Source organism: Lithobates pipiens, unplaced genomic scaffold (genome assembly GCF_037356315.1).
Source record: "Lithobates pipiens isolate NorthernLeopardFrog02 unplaced genomic scaffold, aLitPip1_a1.2 Scaffold_25, whole genome shotgun sequence".
Classification (NCBI taxonomy): domain Eukaryota; kingdom Metazoa; phylum Chordata; class Amphibia; order Anura; family Ranidae; genus Lithobates; species Lithobates pipiens.
In genome coordinates this window covers 88,080,492-88,104,815 of record NW_027507787.1, presented here as the reverse complement: position 1 = coordinate 88,104,815, position 24,324 = coordinate 88,080,492, and the positions used below count along the sequence as shown (strand labels likewise).

The window sequence follows — 24,324 nt, the reverse complement described above, 5'->3', positions numbered from 1 at the left end:
GCTCGATCAGATAGCCAGATTCCATTTTTGGGGAAAACGTCTATGAAACTTTTATACAATGCCTGCTATTTTCCTTTTACATTTGAGTGCACATTTTGCTGCTTAATAAATTTGGTATTTTAACTACTGCACCCAGAGGCGCCTCTCTACTTGTTTATTAAAGGGAGATAATACAGCAACAATACAATTCAATCCAAAAGGGTTAGGAGGGCCCTGCTCCTGTGAGCTTACAATCTAATAGGGAGAGGCTGGTGGAACAAATGGTTGTAACTGTAATGCAGCGTACACACGTAGCAGACTATCCGGCAGACTTAGTCTGGCGGACTTTCCACCGGACTTTCCGAACAAGCTACTTGCCCACACACGGCACTTTTTCAGTGGACTAATACGGCGTACTAAGTCTGTCGGACTATCCGCCGTACTTTTGAAATGAACGGACTCGCCCACACGCGTGGAGGGAAGTCCGCTCATGTTAAGCGCGTCTCTAGGTAGCCGGGGCCAGCGAAGGAGGCGTAGCTGGCCCCGTCACCTGGTATGGACTTAAAGGGGAACCCCTACGCCGAAAAATCAGCGTGGGGGTCCCCACTAGGTCCATATCAGACCCTTATCCGAGCACGCTACCCGGCTGGCCAGGAAAGGGGGTGGGGACGAGCGAGCCCCCCCCCCTCCTGAGCCGTACCAGGCAAGCAGAAGATAGTGGAGGAGTCCGGCAAGAAGACCCCCGAAGACGGAAGACCCGCGGAGCTGTGCAATAAAATAATATTTTTTTTTACTTTTTTTCCACAGGTGAATGGGTAGGGGTACCCCATACTCATTCACATAGGGGGGGCTGGGATCAGGTGGCTCCCGGATTCCAATAATCCCCCCGCCCGCAGACCCCGACAACCAACGGCCAGGGTTGTCAGGAAGAGGCCCTTGTCCTCATCAACATGGGGACAAGGTGCTTTGAGGTGGGAGGGCATGCGGCCTGGTACGGCTCAGGAGGAGGGGTGCACTCGCTCCTCCCCACCCCCTTTCCTAGCCGGCCGGGTAGCGTGCTCGGATAAGGGTCTGATATGGTCCTGGGGGGACCCCCATGCCGATTTTTCGGCGTAGGGGTTCCCCTTTAAGTCCATACCAGGTGACGGGGCCAGCGACGCCTCCTTCGCTGGCCCCGAATACCTGGAGATGCACTCAAAATGAGTGGACTTTTCTCTGGGCGGGAAAAAAAGTCCGCCTGAGCCCACACACGGAGGGACTTTTCCACCGGATTGTTTGATCGTGTGTACGAGGCATTAGGGATGAACAGATGGGAGAAATAGAAGAATTTATTTATTAGTGGAAGGTAGGATAGGCTTCCCTGAAGAGTTTTCAGGGATCGCCTAAAAGTGGACAGAGTAGGAGATAGCTGGACAGATTGGGGTAGTGAGTTCCAGAGGATGGGAGAGGCTCTGGAGAAGTCTTGGAGACTAGTATGGGAGGAGGAGAAACGGGAGCTAAAGCAGGAGGCCTTGGGAGGTCTTTATTCAGTAAAAACTCACCATGCAGATGTTAAACTTTGCCTGAGCTTTAATGGTTAGAACACCAGCAGTGATGTACTATAAAAACAAAAATAATAATAAAAAAGATTATGTAGTATAAACATCAATAGCTTGTATTCAATATGTAAAAATGTAAAACAACCAACAATAAATTATTTCCTTACCACAGTGGAGCAACCAAATGCAAATTGAGTGTATGACACTTTCACAGACTTTGCGCAAGTGGGAACCCCTCAAAATAGGCAGAGCTGTTGTGTAGACTCTAATTTTCGCAGTGCTGACCTATATACTCTCTCATTCTCACATAGGGTTGCCACCTGCCCGGGATTCACCCGGACAGTACCGGTCTTGAATCATGTGCCCTGGTTTTGTACTGCCTGTAACCCGGGCACACAATTCAGCCTAGAACAGGAAGAGACAATTCAGGTGGTGGGGGGGGGGGACCTTTGGCACACCTGTCACTCTGAGGCAGCAGTAGCAATGTCTTCTGCACAGTCTCTGGTATCTCTGACTCAACCTTCCCCCTGCAATCACCAGTGTGGATTGCTGAGAGAAACGGGAGGCGGAGCTCACTGAAGCTCCTGACTGGCTGGCCAGAGGAAGAGAGGGGGTGAGCTGAATTTTATTTTATTTTTTTCCTGGGAAAAGTCTCATAGGAAGCAAAGCTGCAAAGTTTAGGAGTATTTGTATGGCAGGTGATGCAGTGAAGTGTTAAGGTGACAGGATAATCAGAGGAGATAGTGAGTGTATGGGGTAGGGGGAGTGGGAAGCCCAATCACAGTTGACAGATACCTCCTGATCAGCACACGTCTATACAAACATACACCAATCACTGCCAGACTGGATCATGTGAATGTAATGTGTGACCATTCATGTAACCCTGTATATATGATGAGTCTACACTTCTGATTCTAGAGAGCTTGGATAACAGGGTTATAATATACATATTGTCATACATTACCATATATATATATATATATATATATGTGTGTGTGCTTATATGTACAGTTTATATCATATGAGTAGAAGATCTTTTTTTTTGATTAGACATTACTATCTGACCACTTCTCAACCCCCAACTCCCCCCAGATTGTATTACCCCCAGACCACTTTATACATCCAGCTGAGGGGCATCATTCCATAGTCACTTTCCTTTCCTTATCTTCCCAACATCACTCCCTGGTCACCCCACAGACACTGAAGGAAATCCCTCCTCATTCTGCCCCCATTATCCCCTCCACACTGCTCTCCTGTACATACTGCCCCCATCGTCTCCTCCGCACTCCTCTCCTGTACATACTGCCCTCATCATCCCCTCCACACTCCTCTCCTGTACATTCTGCCCCCATCATTCCCTCCGCACCCCCCTCCTGTACATTCTGCCCCCATCATCCCCTCCACACTCCTCTCCTGTACATTCTGCCCCCATCATCCCTTCCACACTCCTCTCCTGTACATTCTGCCCCCATCATCCCCTCCGCACTCCTCTCCTGTACATACTGCCCCCATCATTCCCTCCACACTTCTATCCTGTACATACCGCTCCCATCAACTCCTCTCCTGCAGAATCAGATGTAAAGGGGTACAAAGCCTGTGCATTCAGATCTAAGAGGGAACTCTGCTGATTCAGATCTAGGGAATAAAATAAGATGTAAAGGGAAGCTCTGATGTAAAGGGAAACTCTTGTGATTAATTCCATATGATTAGAAATGTTATATATGTATAGTGTATACTACATAACAAAATTGTTGAGAATTGCTTTGTACAGAGGTAATGAATTTAATGTACTACAAAAAAAAAAAATTGGCGTGCGCTGCTTAAGCGCTCGGTTTTGGTTTGACGAAAAGGTGGCAACCCTATTCTCACAGTGCTGACCTATATGCTCTCTCATTCTCACAGTGCTGACCTATATGCTCTCTCATTCTCACAGTGCTGACCTATATGCTCTCTCATTCTCACAGTGCTGACCTATATGCTCTTTTGTTCTCATAGTGCTGACCTATATGCTCTCTCGTTCTCACAGTGCTGACATATATGCTCTCTCATTCTCACAGTGCTGACCTATATGCTCTTTTGTTCTCACAGTGCTGACCTATATGCTTTCTCGTTCTCACAGTGCTGACCTATATGGTCTCTCATTCTCAGTGCTGACCTATATGCTCTCTCATTCTCAGTGCTGACCTACATGCACTCTCATTCTCACAGTGCTAACCTGTATGCTCTTACTCAGTTTCACATGACACATGTTATCTAAATTTCACAAGTACTGATCCATATGTTCTCTCATTCTCCTCGGTACTGACCCATTGGTTCTCTCATTCTCACAGTGATGATTCATTCGATCTCTCAATTTCGCAGTTTTTGCATATATTGCACCAACAGTTTGCAAATCACTTTACAACATGTCATGATGTTCTCCTAATCTCACAGCACTGACCCATATGTTTGTAGGTTGAAAGTAGGGATGGGCTGAACACCCTCCCCCTCCAGTTCGGTTGGCACCAGAACACCTCGAACAGGCAAAAAGCTCTAGCGAACATGCTAGATACCCACGGACCCCAACAACCACCAGCCATTGTTGACGGGAAGAGGCCCTTGTCCCCATCAACATGGGGACAAGGTGCTTTGGGGGTGGACCCCAAAGGACCCTCTCCATGTTGAGGGCAAGGGGCCTGGTATGGTTCAGGAGGGAGGGGCGTGCGTTCATCCCAAAGGTCTGGTATAGATTTTGGAGGGACCCCACGCCGTTTCTTTCTTATGTCTGTCATAGGATTCCCCTTAACTACTTCAATACACTGTATTATATACTCTGCATTGCACTATATACCCTGCACTGTATCATATATACTACACTGACTGCATGATATATATTCTCCACTGTATTATATATACTAAAATGACTGCACTATATACTCTGCAATGTATTATATATACTATACTGATGGCACTATATACTCTGCACCATATTATATAAACTACACTATATATTTTGAACTGTATTATATATACCAGACTGACTGCATTATATACTCTGAACTGTATTTGAGTATATATTGCATATGTAGTATATATAATACAGTTCACAGCATATAGTGCAGTCAGTCAGTGTAGTATATATAATACAGTTCAGACTGCACTATATACTCTGAACTGTATTATATAGTCTACACTGACTGACTGCACACTATACTAACTACCTGCCCCTACCCTGCCTTTGTCCAATCATGGCTCTCACAGCACATCGCGCTGTGAATGGCTAAAGTATACAGGTCAGGCTCATGCTTTTTCCAATCAGCAGCCATCAATGTACTGCGATGTCACAGTGCATTATAGGGCACTCCACGGTGGGCGAACTTGCCACGAGCGCCCCATATGTTTGACTGGCGTAGTACTCGTGATGGCTGATGGTATATTTTTTTTGGGGGGGGGGGGGGTGGCGAACAATCACCCACAGCCACCCCCCCGATCGGAGGTCAACTGCACCTACTGACCAACCCCCCCGGTCAGTCACCGGCCCCGCACTTACCCCATATACATAACCTCCTCCCCTACAACAAGTTGTGTATTTCCTCCCTCCTCTCCTCTCTGTGCCATGCATCTCCTCCCTCCTCCTCCTAGGTGGCCAATCCGATCGCCTTTCCTTTTTGCCAGGACACGCTTCCTCATTGGCTTGGAGTAGAATCAGGAAGACTTTAGGGAATATTCATTCGCTGTTGTCACATACATGGGTGTTCTCAGGACATAGTGCTCTGCGCTCCGAGCCCACCCTTTTTTGAAGCCTATTCGAGTTTTAGGCTCTAATCACGTGCTTAAAAAAACAATTGTAATCCATGCATCTGACCCCCCCCAGCATGTAGATTAAGGGATCGGATGCATGGATGGGATGGCGACACCCCTGCATTATGGGCTGCCACAGTGTAATACTGTATATTATTAGTCATTCCAGATGCAACAACAGAGTCTCTTTAACAGTAATAACCAAGCAACCACACTCATAATAGTGAATGGAAGCAGGAGAGTGGTACACCGTGGCTGGCAACATCTGTTGCAGGGACAGTAGGTAGGCAGATGTAGCAAGCACAGTAACAAAAACATTTCCCAAGAAGTCTGTGACAGTCCTTACGCTGTCCCTTCTGCTCTGGAACCTTTCCTTATGCTAGGTTCACTCTGTCAAGCAGGTTTCTGTCCCTAAATTCACCACATGCAGAATGTGTGCAACTACAGTGAGTTTTGTCCTCGCCAAAGATGGATGCGGGGTCACTCGGGTGGCAACATCCAATTGGACAGCAGCCCTCCTGATTACCATGTGGAGCCCTAAGAGGAATAAATATTTCTGTTGTCCTCAGTAGACGCAACAGCGCCACTCATGTAGGGAGGTCAACCTACACCTGCCTATATGTTCTCTCAGCCTCACAGTGCTGACTCCTATGTGCTCTGCAAAATTTGTCTCAAGAGATTTGGTGATGTGCTTCTCCCTGTTCTCCTTACTGGAGGCGCTGACATGAGAAAGCAAAGCCCTGCCTCTACCAAGATGGCTGCCTCCACACAGAGACACAGTACAGAGCAAGGCATTGTAAGTCAGTAACTGGAAAAGATTGGTTGCAGGGAAAGCACAGGCTTTCTTGCTCTCTACATGCCATTTTACACAGTACTGTACAAGAAAGCCTAAAAAACTTTTTTTTAAACAGATTATCATTGCTATTTACAGCAACACTAGAACAATTGTATTTTCATTTAGGCCTCATACACACTGTACATTAAAAGAAAGTTATAAAAACGGCAGTAGCTTTGCAGTGAGTTTTTCAACGTTTTTGCAATAGTGCTTTTTTTAGCGTTTATTAGCTTCTTTTGCATTTTTCAGCGCTAGCGTTTTTTTTTTCAATGGATCAAAAATGACAAAAAACGCAGGTGAACACCATTTTTGAGTGTTTATCTGCTTTTATTAGCGTTTTTTGAAGTTAGAGCGTTTTTACAACTGAAAACAGCTGAAAAACTCTTCTCAAAACCCACTAGTTTTGGGGGTTTTTCAAAGCCAAGAAACGCCCCAGGCAAAAACTGCTGATAACAGCCTATGTGTGCATGGACACATAGGATAACATCATAGGGAGTTTATTTATAGTAGAAAAAAAAAAAAGTCTGAAGCCAAAGACAGCTGCTTTAAAAACCTCCAAAAACGTCCAGTGTGCTTACAAACTTACAAGCACTGGTCCCCAGAAATCAATTCCACTGGTCAAGGAAATGGCAACTGTTGTAAATATTGATGCAATGCCCAGAACAATCTGCAGGCTGGAAGTAGCAATCAACACAATCTAAAGGATAAAACAAAAACAAAAGATTGACAATGATTATAGTATTGGAATAAAAATATAATAAAATATATGTAAACACTAACAATGACCCTCTTTGCTCCCTGTTGATTTGTTAAACATATTACCAAAGTGTTTGTTGTGCTGTTTTTATTTTTTTATTTTTGCATTAATTGAACAGATCTACCCAAACTACTGAAAACCCACCCCCAATGTAATGGAAAGGAGAAGAGAGAATGAGCGTGATCACCCTAGAAAAGAAAATGTGTCAGGGCTTGTTAATACTAGCGTTGTTTCCCAAAGAGCAATTCTTGTTCTGATAACTCTTCCGAGAGCATTTGGCATGCAGTGAAGAGGCATTGAATCCTGTCACGAGCGTGGCATATTTACACATTTCCATACGTACACATTGCCTCTAAGGGGGAGCGGTTGGGGGTCAGTAGCATAGCTCCCAACTGTCCCTGATTTGGAAGGACTGACCATGATCTGGACCATGACTGACCCTCTGTCCCTCATTCCTCCACATTTGTCCTGCATTTTGGTCTGATCTATGTAGTTGTATATAAAATTTACTTTTTAGATTTCAAAAAGTGTTTTGCAGCACTAAACTTTTCACCTGATTTCTAAATTGCTGCGTTTGTAAATTCCAAAAGTCAATATAAAGGAATAGTAGCAGTAAAAAATCATTTGTGGGTTAAATAAATCTTGTTTTTTTGTAAAATTCTCCTTTAAGGGGGCGTGGCAAGGGGTGTGTCCTATGCCTGCATACTTTTGCTGATAGGTGTCCCTCATTCTCATCTCAAAAAGTTGGGAGGTATGCAGTAGGGCATGGCTCAACCTTGTGACGTTACTGCCCCCAACTGCTATTGTAAACAAAGCCTAGGTGGTAGGATCACCAGATGAAAGTTAGAGAAAAAGGGTTGAAAATAAACAAATGCAGCCACCCCATCTAAGGACTGGTAAGCGACAATAGATTAAATTTTTTCTTAGGTTTAGAGTTTAAGTCCACTGACAGCACCATAGTTCATCAAACCTTAAAAATACCATTATTTTGCTGCATTTTTGTGGTAAAGGCTCTTAAAGCCTAACTGGGCTTGCTGCAAAAATAATTAATGATAGCCCACTTGCATATACATGATATCATTTTTTTTAGTCTAGGGGTTGTAATAAAGATGAATATTTCCCTTACACCTTGGGCCTCCCCAAGCTCCAGTCTTCTTCTCTTCTAGCCTGAAATGTGGGTGGGCCCTTATCTGTACAAAAAAATGGAAACCACCCCAACCGGTAGCTAGCCTAGACATGGAAGTGCAACATACATCGAAAACAAACAAAACATTTTCCCAGCATACTTACCAGCAAGCCTGCAAAACAACAAAATTGACCCTAACAGTTTACGTTAAAAAAGGGTTTTGTGTGCACACATTTGCAAATATATGCATAAGCGGCAGTGCCCCTGACCTCTGTATATACTGTAGTCCTAACTCTAAATTTACAGAGTTTTTATAGTAGAACACATATAACAATGAATAAGTTAAGGACATGTGCGCCTGGAGGGAGCTCACCCCTCCTTAAAGGCACAAACAGGGTCAATTTGGTTGTTTTGCAGGCTGGCAGGTAAGTGTGCTGGGGAATTTTTTGCTTGTCTGCAGTGTGCATTGCCCTTCCATGTGCACCTTGCTATTTTTTTTTTTTTTGTACAGTTGGATGAATTAGGCATAGGGATGCCCTGGATGCCTTCGCTGCCATTGTGGCATTGTGCCTTTTGCTGGGCGTCATGTGTGTCCCATGCATCTCTGTGTTTTAAGGAGGGAAATGCTTCCTCCAGGCAAACCTGCCCTTAATCTATCCATTGTTTTACAGTGGAAACTTGGATTACGAGCATTATCTGTTCCAGGAACATGCTTGTAAACCAAAGCGAGTTTCCCTATAAAAGTCAATGGAAACAAAGATAATTTGTTCCACATTGTCTTCTATTGGATGCAATACCACATGAAGAACGTTCTCATGTTCTAATCCATGCTATCTGTACTATGTATATGTTTGTTTTTTGTCCTTGATGTTTGATTATATACTGTCTATTTTTTGTAGAGATATCTACATATATTATCTTCTGAAGCTTACTCCTGAAGAAGAGGTTACACTGCGAAACATGTCGAGGTTGAACTGACATGGGACAAGATCCATGGTCCATTGATGGATACACGTCCAACTGTATAGTTCCTCTTCAGAGATCTAATACTATGTATTGTATATTTTCTCCTTATGGGATTTTTTTAAAATGATGTTCATGTCATAATAAATGTACCGTATACCTTTTTAATACTTGTGTATGTGAGTCTTTGCCATACCACAAGAGTCCATAGTTGCCTCCAAATGTCTGCCCCGATTTTCTAGTTGATAGGTCGATGGTACATTATGTTTATGTCTTCAATTTAGTAGCCATATTAAATATAACCACATACAATGCAGGACATCTGGTCTTGCCCTGAATGTAATGACATCAGTGAGGGTTCAACCATCCAACCAGTAAAGAATAGCAGCTTCATTGAATAAGTCATCTAGTGGGGAAAAAAGCCTGTGGGTCATTTTTACTGGAAGTATATATACGTAAACAAAGGGATAATGTCGCTGTTCCCAAAAATAATAATAATAAGTGCACCGTGTGCAGAACAAAATATATACCCATACCTCTAGATAAAGGTATGTCTACAAATAGTATCTCTGTAAATAAAGTGCTAGTGCATAGTAATGATAAAGTGCATCAAACACATAAAAAGTTCAAAAGGCAAATAAAGTGCAAACAAATCTGTGCTAGTGCTATGCAAATAAAAATGAATGCAAAAAATTTGATAAATTAATACTCTATAAGTTGATATGTATATATCTACCTAAAGTGCAAAAATAATTCATTAATTAAATATCTAAAAATTTATAAAGTGCGTCATAAATACTGTAAAAAAAAAAATATATATATATATTTATTTTACACATACACATACACACACACACACACACACACACACACACACACACACACACACACACACACACACACATACACATATATATAATCATAAAGTGCAAAAAGATAATGAATAAAGTGTCCAAAATGAATAAAGTGTCCAAAATGCGAATCTCCAAATAGTGATGATTGGAAAAAAGAAAATATAAAAATAAAATAAAATTTGTTAAACCACAGCCCCCAGGTGAAAGAATGTGTGAATACAGCAGGAAAAAAGGTGACTTTTCAGTGCTCCCCTCCTTCTTTGGCTTCCCCCTCTTCCATATGCACTCACCAGAGCGCCTCATCCCAAATGGGGTAACAGGCGTATACAATCCTTATCGCATAGCTGGTATCCCCTTGATCTGGATATCTCTAGGGTCCAGGTGTTTATGAGACCTTCAATGGCTATTTCTCTCCACAAAAATGTATCAGCAGCAAGTGATCCTTCCATACATTGCAATGTCAGCAGCGGGCAATCCACATGCCCAGGCATGCCAACATAACGTACATCGGGGGGCTATTGCTGTGGTTGAGCCTGCATATACGCAGCAATGTGGTGCATGCTGTTTGGACTTGAAACTATATGCAAGCTTGTGTACTTCAGCCAACTGCATACTGAAAGGAGTTGACTCTCCAATCAGTGGAAGTTCTTGCAGTGTTCATTAATCCCCAAGCCTGTCTGTCTGCTTCATTTTTGGCTTCAACCATCAGCCACACACTCTCTATATGCAGGCTCAACCACAGCGATAGCACCCTGTGTACGTTATTTTGGCTTGCCTGGGCATGTGGATTGCCCGCTGCTGACATTGCAATGTATGGAAGGATCACTTGCTGCTGATACATTTTTGTGGAGAGAAATAGCCATTGAAGGTCTCATAAACACCTGGACCCTAGAGATATCCAGATCAAGGGGATACCGGCTACGGGATAAGGATTGTATACGCCTGTTACCCCATTTGGGGTGAGGCGCTCTGGTGAGTGCATATGGAAGAGGGGGAAGCCCTGAAATGTCACCTTTTTTCCCTGCTGTATTCACACATTCATTCACCTGTGGACTGTGGGGGCTGTGTTTTAAAGATTTTTATTTTTACATTTTTCAATCATCACTATTTGCACTTTATGAGATATATATATTTACAGTATTTTTGATGCAGTTTATCAATTTTTAAATATTTAATTAATGAATTATTTTTGCACTTTAGGAAGATATATACGTATCAACTTATAGAGTATTAATTTATCGCTTTTTTTACATTCATTGTTATTTGCATACCACTGGCATGGATTTTTTTTGCACTTTATTTGCCTTTTTGCACTTTTTATGTGTTTGATGCACTTTATCATTACTATGCACTAGCACTTTATTTACAGGGATACTATTTGCAGACCCACCTTTATCTAGAGGCGTGGGTAGGATACATATTTTGTTTTGCACACGGTGCAGGTATTATTATTGGGGGCTCCAACTGGAGCACCAGTGTTTAAAAAAGATTATGTAAATATAGGGGTAGGTGGCGCTGCCCATCACCTGAAGAGTGACCCTTCACAGTGAGTCACTCTTCCCAGGTGAGTGTGCACAGGTAGGTGGTAAACCCTGAAGGGTAATCCTCCAAAGCCAATCACTCTTTTATAAATGAGTGATAAGTAATGTGATTAGTCACAATGTGATGTAAATGCCATAAAGGGCATTCTCACTGTGGGCCTAATATTGCTCTATTGGTTGTGCTGATTGTAAACGTGTGCCAACCTATAATATTAAAATAACTGTGCTTACTGTAGTAGTGAATACTCTGATCAGATCAGTAATTACAACCACATTTCATCCTAAACAGTTCATCCCAACTGGTGTATAATAGATGTGCAGAAAAAGCATTTTATATATCCAAATTAATTGTGAAGATAAATAAATGCATTAACATATAGTATGTATATCTAGAGACTTCTGCGCTCTATGGGAAATAGAAGCAAGCAACAAATCGCAGAAAAAAAAGCAGCAATCACTATATGAGTTGGCTCTCACTAGTGTGGATTTAAAACAAGGTAAAAATGTGATGCGCTAATTTGTAATTGTGCATATAAAACAATAGTAAATAGATAAGCTGAACCTTCAAAATAGGTAAAAAATGGTGGGGTGCAAATATAAAATGAAAAAAATAATACATATAGGGATCCCAGTTGAAGTCTACACGACGTAACGCGTAGGAACGGAACCCGGAAGTGACGTTCATATCCGGTCTGATGCTGTGTTGTTGTGCATTTTCAAATTTCGTTTGTGAGTAGTATTTATCCTTTTTAAATAAATATTATATGTTTAAATACTACACTATGGCAGTCCTCTCTGATCTATCCCTTTGAGTATACCCTTTAATACACACGAGGAAGTCGGAGGAGTCTCTAAGAAGCTGCTGCATAGCCATCCCCGTGATCGTCCCTGGTTACCTGGTTGCCCTGTACTAATTCCGCTGTTTACCTCACAGCGCTGAGGTAATTGCACTATATTAGCATCACTTGCACGGACCATCACAGAAGGATCGCTGGCTCAGCACGTCGCACTTTAATTGAGTGTGTTTATTTAGTCACACTATCTGATTATGCATGGGACAGTCTAATGTGCTTCACTGCAACCACGTAGATTTGGCTCTGTACTTATATCATTGTCTGTCACTTTCTGTTATAAACATTTTTTCCACTTAATTAATCACCTGCACATCATACCCTCATTTTGATGTTTTGTAGCATGATATATGCATTTTGGGGTTTGTAGCATATTATATGCACTTAGTCACTGTTTGAACTATTTTTCATATACTTTATAAATATTATGCACTGGACCACTTTATGCATTAATGCACGTTTGCACTTTTAAAAATATTGTTTATATTTTTTTCATTTTATATTTGCACCCCACCATTTTTTACCTATTTTGAAGGTTCAGCTTATCCATTTACTATTGTTTTATATGCACGATTACAAATTAGCGCATCACATTTTTACCTTGTTTTAAATGCATTAACAAATTCCAGTGAATAAAAAAGGAGAAAATTTGAAAAAATAAAAACTATAGAATTAATTATAAGTTCCATATTGACCAGCCTCAGGTCTATACATGCACACTGTATGTAAAAAGAACCAGAAGTAGTTTGGGCAACTGATGATTTTTAGCCCTCCTATTAAAATGAAATTATTAATAATTGTTGGTCACAACATTGTTGTACACTGATTTTTATGAGGGTTAATAAAATAATTCACATTTACCCCCAGAAGTTTAGGTCTTCCCTTCATGAATGTTTGTTGATATAGTGTTGAATGGTTAAACTGTGGAATTGCAGCTGTAGCCTGGTAGGGTTCAGCAGAAGGAAGTACATCAGAGATTGAAGCGTCAAAGGCAGAATTCTTGTTTGAACCTACTGGATTGACTTTGTATTCCACAAAGTCAGGGCTCTGTGTATCTGATGGAGTGGCCATGGTGCGGCCTTGGTAAAGTGAAAAAAAAAACAGTATGAGAATTAAATAAAACATAAGAAAACTATGAAAATAAATATGCATTTCAGAGTTGAGTTGGTGGAACATGGAATAAAACCCCCAAGGAAACTTGTAGAGGTGCCTGTTGGTGGAACACCGATGATAAGTTTTCAGGTTAAAAGGCCTGTTATTAGCAAAACAAATGATTGTACATGTAGGTGTACAACTACAGCAGAGATCTCTTGGGATTCATATTCTTTGCTCTACCTACTAAGAACTGCCAGGACTTCACTTTTTTCAGAAGTCCACGGATATCCCTTACCAGCTTTAAATGTGACCACCAAAATACAAAGGTCTGCTTGGAGACAAAAATGTTCTCCACAAGTTTAAGAAACATTTGCTGTCTCCCATGGGACATAAGCAAAGTAACTTTTACTTTATCTTCTTGAGCTTTAACCTCCCAACATCCAAACTCTATGCATCTTTTTAGATCTCAGTAAAGAATCAGTATATTTAAAGGCCAATCTTTTATCTACAGGTCTAGGCTACAAATGGTGGATTTTCTGTACCTGTGACATTTACTGGGTCTACCAAAAATGTTTATAGACTAAATAGGCTACCTATTTAGTGTTTCTGTTTTACAAGCAGCTATAATGGTGGTGCAATAGGCCATCCCACTGTCTTTTAGAGCTTTGTTACCATGATATAACAGTCTGTGAACATTATTTTGCCATAGATGTGAAAGTGCTACAACAACTTTACCCCTACCCTAGTTCTCCTCTTTTCTGGGCCCTCTTTTTTTAACCCTCTTTTCTTTTTGTGTCCAGCCACCTCTCCAACCTTTTTTTTCTAAGCCCATGTGCTGAACTAAAAAAAAAAATGTTTTGTTTCAGTTTGTTAATGAACTAATTTTGTTCAGTTAAATTTGTTTTTAAAATGTGTTTCGTTTTTTTTTTTTTTATTTGATTAGAATTTTCCAAAATTCCAAAATGTAATTTAATTCAACTAAATTCAGAAAATTTGAATTACATTTTTTTTTTTTTTAATTCAAAGGCAGCTATTGAATTCTTCATCTAAGAATTGGAATATGTGTACATGTCATATTAGTTTTCAAATCCAAATGGAATTAAAATTTCATTATTTCAAATTAATTTTGTTTTGTTATTTCAGAGGATTTATTTACGCTCATTACTATTGTGATTCGAATACATCTGAATGTCTGAATACCGAAAAATGTGTCTCGGAACAAAACAAATTGTGCATGTATAATTAAATGAAACACATTAAAGCGGAGTTCTACCCACATTTGTGCATTCTTAAAATTAACTGACAATTTATTCATTTCTTTCCGTTCACTTACCTGATTTATTCCTATATCTAATTTCACTTCCTCCTTTAGGGGGCTGCGGTGCTGTGCATTATTTTCATTTTGCATTGGCTCCTAGAAGTTCTTGGTCAGCTTGGCATGATACCTATGGAAATTCCTGACCAGCTTGGCATCACATGGCTCCAGTAACATTTAACTTTGTCGCCTATGGAAATTATTGGCCAGCTTGGCATCGCACGGCTCCAGTAACAGTTAACATTGGCTGTGCCATGCCAAGCTGACCAAAATTGCACATGCGTGAGATAGGCAGGTGCATGCTGGGTAGACAGCATTCAAAGAATCCAGGAAGAAGGACACTGTGGCTTCAGATGCCCACACTGCCGCGCTGTGCAGAAACTTCCCAAAGTAAGAAAACAATGCTGCACAGATAAAAAACTGACCATAGTTTACAGCATACCTTTGTTACATTGCACAAGGCATGAATATTCTAGGGGTATTTTTATCTTAAAAGTCATATTTTGGCCAGAACTCCACTTTAAGGTAGCTTAGATGCTCAATTGTATGTTAGAAGGTAGTGCATTGATCACAAGGGAAGCTTAGAAAATGTCATTATTTAGGTTTAAATAAGATATAAAATCTAAACGGATGACATTTAATTTGCTAAAGGGCTGTGAATTAGAAAAAAAAAAGGTAAAATACGTGCAATTTTTTTATGTTTCGCTTCTCAATGCTGTTGAACTCCGCTGTTGAACTCCTCCAGTCTCTTTAGGCCTATCTCTAAATACAGTAGCTCACAAAAGTGAGTACACCCCTCACATTTTTGTAAATATTTTCTTATATTCTTTTCATGTGACAACACTGAAGAATTTACACTTTGCAACAAAAGTGAGTATGTCCAAATTGAGTCCAAAGTGTCAATATTTTGTGTGGCCACCATTATTTTCCAGCACTTCCTTACCCTATTGGGAATGGAGTTCACCAGAGCTTCACAGGTTGCCACTGGAGTCCTCGTCTACTCCACCATGATGCCATCATGGAGCTGGTGGAAGTTAGAATCCTTGTGCTCCCCCACCTTCCATTTTTAGGATGCCCCAGAGATGCTCAATAGGGTTTGGGTCTGGAGACATGCTTGGCCAGTCCATCACCTTTACCCTCAACTTCTTTTGCAAGGCAGTGGTCGTCTTGGAGGTGTGTTTGGGGTCGTTATGTTGGAATACTGCCCTGCAGCCCAATCTCCGAAGGGAGAGGATCATGCTCTGCTTCAGTACGTCACAGTACATGTTGGCATCCATGGTTCCCTCAATAAACTATAGCTTTCTAGTGTCGGCAGAACTCATGCAGCCCCAGACCATGACACTCCAACCACCATGATTACCTGTGGGCAAGACACACTTGTCTTTGTACTCACCTGGTTGCTGCCACACACGTTTGACACCATCTGAACCCAATACGTTTATCTTGGTCTCATTAGACCACAGGACATAGTTCCAGTAATCCATGTCCTTAGTCTGCGTGTCTTCAGCAAACTGTTTTCAGGCTTTTTTGTGCATCATCTTTAAAAGAGACTTCCTTCTGGGGTGACAGCCATGAAGACAAATTCAATGCAGTGTGCAGCATTTGGTCTAAGCACTGGCAGTCTGACCCCCCACCCCTTCAACCTCTGCAGCAATTCTGGGAGCACTCATACGTCTACTTCTCAAAGACAATCTCTGGATATGACTCTGAACATGTGCACTCAACTTCCTTGGTTGACCATGGCGAGACCTGAGTGGAACCTGTGTTGTTAAACCACTGTATGGTTTTGGCCACTGTCCTGCAGCTAATTTTCAGGGTCTTAGCAATTTTCTTATAGCCTAGGCCATGTTTATTTAGAGCAACATTTCTTTTCTTCAGATCCTCAGAGAGTTCTTTGCCGTGAGGTGCCATGTTGAACTTTCAGTGACCAGTATGAGAGAGTGAGAGCGATAAAACCAAATTTAACACACCTGCTCCCCATTCACACCTGAAACCTTGTAACACCAATGAATCACATAACACTTTAAAGGGAAAATGGCTAATTGGGCCCAATTTGGACATTTTCACTACCATTTCACAAAAAATGTGTGAAGATGGTAAAAAAAAAAAAAAGATAATACATGCCTTGGGACAATTCCTGGCAGGCCGCTACCCCAAAGCACTCTCCTAATGTTGAGGACATGTGGCCTGGTATGGTTCAGGAGGGGGGGTACTCTCTCACCCCCCTCTTTTCCTGCGGCCTGCCAAGCTGCATGCTCAAATAAGGGTCTGGTATGGATTTTTGGGGGGACACCATGCCATTTTTTTTTTTGGCACGGGTTCCCCTTAAAATTCCCACCAGACCTGAAAGGTCTGGTCTGGATTTTGAGGGGGACCCCCACACCATTTGTTTCTTAAATTTTGGCGTGGGGTTCCCCTTAATATCCATTCCAGACCTGAAAGGCCTGGTATGGAATTTGGGGGGACCCCCACACATTTTTTTTTTTCAATTTTGGTTCTGGGTTCCCCTGTGGGGAATCCCATGCCGTTTTTATCAATGAACTTTTATGTGTATTGCCGGGACCAACAATTCATTATAGACGCGAGTACAGCAAGACACCACATCTGCACAAGTAGGATCAATGTCTCCTATGGCAACAGTCTTATAACAGTTTCTAAGACACGTTGTAATGAACTCCTTTACGTCCTCTACAATCTCCTCTTGTAGATCTTCACTCAACTGAGCTCCCAGTCTCTACCACTAGACTTGCTAATCCACTGTGTTGTGGAAAATTTTATTAATGTATGTTGTTAGATGCCCCCCCAGTGTCAGTTTTGCTGCAATACACTCATAGGAGGGTATTCGCACATATAGACATTGGTGGAAGACCATTGGATGTGGAAACCTTCCCTTGGACACAGCAGATCTGTTTGCTCTTTTAAGGTTGTTTGTGTATGCCTCACCAAGGAACTGCCCACTCCATAGCGACCGCAGTTAAACTCCTAAGTAAGCAGATCAGTGTATTTGGGAACCATAGTATAACTATACAAAATTATGGCCCAGTGGGCCATAGTTTGGTATGGCTCACAGCACTGGTAGCAGTGGGAATGTGCACACAGTTGTGTTCAAAGCCATGTGCTTGCCACATGCTTTTGCACACTACCGTCTGCACACGTAACTACTGTATTTCTGTTTGAATATATGCATGTGTGTCATTGGTTCTTTTGAATGAATACAAGTGTCTGATTGTCTGATTCTGAAGTCAACAGCCTCTTTTGTTATCAATGTGTTTAGTATAAATAAAGGCCATTTGGCTATTTTGCTCAGGATTTTATACTGAGCTTGAGATGATGCCAACAACTGTTTGTGTTACTTGGAGAGAAAGAAGGGCACGCTTTCCCGGCATTAAATAAGAGGGCTTTTTGCGCTTTTAAGCTCAAAGAAATTATATTTTTATAGGGAGAAGCTTAGATTTTTCCCAAACAACTGCCACTGGATCCCCTGAGCTCTTCCAATCTTCTCACACAGTATCTTCCTCAAGCATCATCCCCCGCTTCTCTGCTGGGTCCCTAGATTGACACAGATACTCCACAAGCATCAACCCACTGGCCTGCTCAGTCCCTGGCCTGGCACACAAGACTGCTCTGCAAGCGTCACCTCCGCTGGCTGGGTCCTTAGCTTGGCTCCTGCTGAAGTTTTTCAATGCTTTACCATCCCTGGCTGGTGGGAATACTGCTCTGGTACTTGCATCAACTACTCACAGTGGTCCCTGGTAACAAGGTGGATGGTCCCTTAGTGGTGACAGCTTTCCCTCTACCTTCGACCACGACAGGTTCTCCGGCCAGCACAACTGTCACTTTTGCTTCTGGATAGGCCCTCAGACAGCCTAGCTGCCAGATGCAGGGCCACTGATAGAAATCATGGGGCCCAGTACAGCCTACCTGATGGGACCCCCTTCAGCTCCACCCTGGCCCCGCCCCTGGTCCCTTCTTCAGCCCCACCCCTGGCCCCACCCATTGCCCCTCCCCAGACCCTGCCTTGAAACAAAGTGTAGGTTTGTCTACAAGTGATATTTGTTTTTCTCCAGCCAGTTATAGGTTTGATTATCCAAAAGAAATACTGTTTTCAGATGAGAACAGACCTCGTTAATATCTATATGTAATACAAACCATTAATGAATAAATAAAATGGTATTTTGAAAAAATTAGGGAGATTAAACAAATGACAAAGGTTGAAAAAAACAACAAGCCAGGTCTCATTAAAGATAGTTTACTGTAGATAGTTTTCAGGTGTTTTTAAAATAGGCAACAACTGGGTAAACATAAGCGACCCAAGTTCAGAGTGCTGCTGCAATACTCTTGAACCAAAAGCTGCATCAGCAAAAAATTGAACATCCACATGTTAAAACTGAAAGAAAGTTTGACCAATCACTTCCAAGCAAAGGTGTTAATGTCGTCCTCTCATGTGGCCATAAATGTACAAGTTCACAGCCTGCATATGTACATATATTTATGGCTTTACCCAAAAACAATGTGAATGTTATAAGGAAGTGTCCAAACTGCATAATGTTAACACTGTCCAGACACAGAAAAATTCCTCTCTGAAATACATTGCAGCAGGGTCAAAAAGAAACGCTGACCAGTTTCACTAGTCCTTTCCCACTTTGCCAAAGATGTTACAGATTTGTAGCAGACATTCTTCGTACCTTTGCTTCAGCAAATTCATTTATAAGGTCTCGAAAGTTCAGCTGTCTTGCAAATTCATGCTCAATGGACAGAAGAGCCAGACTGTTCAGACGCTGCTCACTCATTGTTGAACGGAGATAGTTTTTTATCAGGGCTAACTTGCTGAATGCTCTTTCTCCTTCTGCAACTGAGAGTGGAAGGGTAGCAAAAATTCTAAGGGCAATACAAACCTCTCCAAAAATCCCTTCAAGCTGCAGCTCATAAATTGAATTTAATTATTCCAAGGGACCCAGCTGATTGGCAAATGTTTCTGCATAGATTTTCCGCAGGTGTTGTAGCTCTGTTAGTAGGGATTCAGTAAAGTCATCATGGTATGTGGAAATCAGCATTTCTGTTGAAGTTTTTAGTTCTTCTTCTGAAAGAGTCCTCAGATTCAAGATGGGAGCAAAGAGCTTGCAGACTTCTTCCATTGATCTAAATCTTTGATCCAGGTCTGAAATTATGACATCCATTGCTGGGAAGAACATATTGACTTTGAATTTTTTTTCGACATCCAGATCTTTAACATTTTTATCAGCCTTCTTTTTACGAAGCTGGTGAGCATTTAGTAGCTCCTTGGGAATCTCCATGGAATCAGCAACAACTTTAGAGTAGAGCTGGCCACTTATTCCGTAGAATCTTAATTTCTTCAGACAAAGCCCTGATGTTGGCTGCACCTATGTCAAAAGATACAGACCTTGACTGAAGGATTTTATTCCGTTCCTCAAAACTTTGCAGGACCTTGACCCAGAATGTAGCCAGAACAATTGCACAGAAAGAGGAGAAATAATCTAGCAGCCCTTCTGCTTCAGAGTGTGCAGCACTTGTCAGTTTATTACTTTCCAGCACGCTTTCCAAAGCTTTCAGAATACTTGGAAGCTTTTGTGTGATTGGCCTTACTGCTTCAATCCTGGAACTCCATCTGGTGTCACTAAGGCCATGTAAAGAACCACCAACTTTATCTAACAAAGAGCTCCATCTCTCAGGACTGCTGTTGAATAGAACATATAGCCTATTTACACTCCCAAAGAAGGTCTTCATTTCAGGGGAACTTGAAGCTGCATGTACACCAACCAGATTTAATGAGTGTGCTGCACATGGACTAAATAAGGCTGCTGGATACTTTTGTTGGATTCTGGATCTTACACCTTTAATTTTTCCTGACATGTTGGCTCTGTTGTCATACCATTGACCTCTACAGTCTTTCACATCAATGCCATGTTCACGCAATCTTGATAGCAACATTTCAGCAACTTCTTCACCTGTCTTCTCAAAGAAATCATAGAATTCCAGGAACCTTTCTTGAATGCCCGATTTTCTTTTCACAAGATCTCTGTGCACGTATCGCAGAATAATAACATTCTGTTCCATTTGTGATATATGGTGTTGCATCACAAATCACTGAGAAATAAATTGATTGTTGCCTTTCAGAAAGAATGACATTCAAAACACGTCTTCCACATACATCGATAATTCATTTTGTGTGGCCGATGACAGATAATGTGCAGGTAGACGCTTTCCTTTTTCCTGGCATTCTTTCACTTTTTCCAAGTGCTCCCTAAGTACACTATCATATTTGGCAACAAGTTCAAGAATTCCAGGGAAATTACCATTTTGAATGTCTCCAATTCTTTGAGAACATCCTCTAAAAGCCAGATTCCGTGAGGCCAAAAAATAAGGTAACATGAAGAAGCCTTTCCAACAGAGCTGCAAATTTTTATGCTTCTCTTGCCAAACTTCTTTGCATCTCAAAGTCCACACCTTGTCCACCTATGGACCTCTGTAAAGTTCGCCAACTTAAGTAGTGCTTTCGGTGTTGAGTAGAACGTTCATGCTCTGGCAATCTTGTATAAAGTTGATGCCATGTGCTTTTGGAAGGGTCAAAGCCTTCTCTCCTACATAGTATACTTCCATCCTTCCTATGGTAATTAGTAAATGGCTTCATGTATAAACAAACAAGTCTTGAGCTGGTAGTGTGCATCCTCATCCCAATCAGATAGACTAAGGAATGGTATCAACGTCTCTGGTCTCCAATCAGAGATGTCGAAGGGGGGTATGTGAGCAAGGGGACTATCACGGGGCACATACAATCATTAAGTCGCTATAACGAGAGATAGATTTTTTTCATAAAAACAATTTATTAAAGTTACAAAATGTTACATCTTCAGGTATAGATCACAACTCCGTAGGGAAGTGTGAGGTAATTCGACTAGTTTCGCTTCACAGCTTCTTCAGGATATTACCTACATCTAAAAATACATTAGTTTAATATAATCATAAAAATTGTAATCACATCATATTACATACAGCCAATTGATAATGGAGACAATATTACAATATATATAGTGAGAGCGTGTTCTTACCTATCCACCCTTGTCCCTACACCAGCCTGAATCCGGCTGGGGGAGGAAGAAAAGTCTTACCCGGCGACTGGGAGGGGGATTCACCCCAAATGCCAACCTAGATCCAAGTATAGATACCATTCATTGGGCAGAAAAGAAACCGGAAGAGAGCAAACAAAGCTCATGAAAGAAAATATGAGATTAAAAAGGGAAAGAAGGACAATTCCCAGAGTGTGAAAAGATGGTGAGTATTAATATATATAGCCCTAAAGTGAATGAGAGACTACTGATAATCCTTATTCATCATTATTTGTGAGAGTCACAACCTTCAGGGTAAGTCATCCAGTGTAGACAAAGTGTGTAACCAGTCACCAAGTCCAAAGACATAGCCGTCCTAATCAAAATACTGTTAAAACCCACAGTGAATGTAAAAGATAGTGCTATTACTGTATCAAAACCAGGGTGAAGGCCAAAGGGACCAGAAAAAAGAAAAGGGAAGAAAATCAAATATTATAATTACCCATTTATTTGGGTATTAGGAGGGAAATGGATCCCAGAGTATACGTGGGTAATCTGTGAAAAATATGTGCACCAATGATGGTGAATGCAGGGGATATCAGTTGGTAACGGATGGACACCAGTTAAGGTAGGTTGATTAGTACAGACCGCTATATACTGAGATGGAGCAGCAAGACGCCACTGTCAAAAATATACAAATTAAACAACATATTAAAAGTAAGTAAATACCATATGGTCAAGTGTCCAATGGATTTCGTTACTCACCGATGGTTCAATAGCCCTGTGTCACCTCCAGGTCTGGTCGGCATATGGGGACGGCGGATCAACCGCCATTTTATGCCCCTCAACCCCATCATAACCTCTGTGCCGTTTCGCCGACGCATGACGTCAGTGGCCTGAACAATGCGCGCGCTACAAACGTCCTGCGCACGCGCACTAAAGACCCGGACACCAAAAACATGGCCACGCACGGACAAGCCGTGCATCGGCCCTGACGTATCCTAGGTCCACGGCGCCTGCGCGGAGTACAAATGCGCGTGCCTGCACTGACTGCCGAGAGGACTTATTGCCTCTCTGACCGTCCACAAGGGGGGAAGAACAGTGACCAGACCGCCCAGCTGGCAGGTGGACCGCTGCCCACTCCCCCCTCCAAGCCACACCAATCGCCGGGAAGAAGTCCCCCCACACACCAGGGATCCCCTGGCCAGCTACTAAAGCAAGAGATGGACCTAAAAGGATGTCAAAAAAACGCTATCACTTCACAATACATAGAAAATAAATAAATAAATCTGAAGCACACAATACTTCTATAAACAAGGTCTGCATATAACAAAAGCTTATCGTATATAAGAACTATTAATACTGATGCTAATAGAACCATAGAGTCGTGTTCTATCCAGTTTACAGGGAGAGGGATGACAAGCAGGCTATGCATCAGAATGCTCAGGGCCAGTCGCAGGAAAATCACACAAGGTAACCACTGGAAAATGCGGCTGGAAATAGCCAATAATGATTATGAAAATTATAAAAAGGCCTTAAAAGAGTTGGTTTCCTTGAGACCTGGAGGCACAAGTGCGTTTAGTTTTTCAATCCATAACGCTTCTTTTTGTAATAAAATTTTATCTCTATTGCCTCCCCTGGTATCAACCGGAACCACCTCAAGTGCCAAGAATTTCATTGCCCCTAATTCAAAACGGTGATGTAACCCAATATGTCAGCCAATAGTGGTAAATTTTCAATTTGTTGTATAATATATGTGATCTCCCACTCTCTGCCTGAATTCACGGATGGTCTTACCGATATAGAAGGCACCACAGTGGCATAGCATTAGGTATACTATGCCCATGGTGCCACAATCTGCTAGGGACTGTAATAAATAGTTTTCTCCATTTGGGAGAGTGACTGTTGTACCAGAATAGATCCAGGGGCACATAGAGCATTGGCCACAGGGGAAGGTACTCCTCTGGGTAGATCGGTGAGTGGATTCAGTCCGATAATGACTACTAGTTAATTGATCTCTAAGTGATCTAGCCTTACGAAAAACGATCTCGGGTGTTTCCCTAATGTATTGAGTAAGCACATGATTTTCTGTGAGTAAGTGCCAGTGTTTGGTAAGTATAGCTCTGAAAGAACTATGGTGGGCTGAATACTGTGTAATAACTTTGGTTGTTTCTGCCCTAGGTCTTTTTTGGTTAGGGTACATTTTGTAACTTTAATAAATTGTTTTTATGAAAAATATCTCTCTCGTTATAGCGACTTAATGATTGTATGTGCCCCGTGATAGTCCCCTTGCTCACATACCCCCCTTCGACATCTCTGATTGGAGACCAGAGAAGTTGATACCATTCCTTAGTCTTCCTATGGTAATAATTTGAAGAAAAATCTCTGCAAGTGATGCAGTATAAAACATGTTTGGAATCAATCCAACGAAGCCAGTCTCTCAAAATCTTCTCACGTCCATTTGAGGATTTTGCATATAAAAGATACTCTGTAAATGAACGTCCATTGCTGTCCAAATTCATACGACATGCCATTTTTTTCAGCTCCTCTTCAGTCATTAATCCAGAAAGCACAATTTGCTCTCTTTCTTTGTCTTGAAGATTTTCTGGCCACAGTGCTGGATCTT

The 24,324-nt window shown here is 41.7% G+C and overlaps 1 protein-coding gene across 1 annotated transcript in view; it reads right to left on the bottom strand.

The window, feature by feature from the left end:
- Positions 1–24,324, bottom strand: part of LOC143930366 (membrane-spanning 4-domains subfamily A member 4D-like) — a 125,277-nt gene that overhangs the window by 47,826 nt on the left and 53,127 nt on the right. The window contains exons 2-4 of the mRNA XM_077454640.1: positions 13,086–13,303; positions 6,719–6,829; positions 1,521–1,577 (exon numbers count right to left, since the gene is read on the bottom strand). Of these exons, the coding sequence (XP_077310766.1) occupies positions 1,521–1,577; positions 6,719–6,829; positions 13,086–13,295 (378 nt within the window). The 5' untranslated portion in view covers positions 13,296–13,303. The remainder of the gene's footprint in view (positions 1–1,520; positions 1,578–6,718; positions 6,830–13,085; positions 13,304–24,324) is intronic.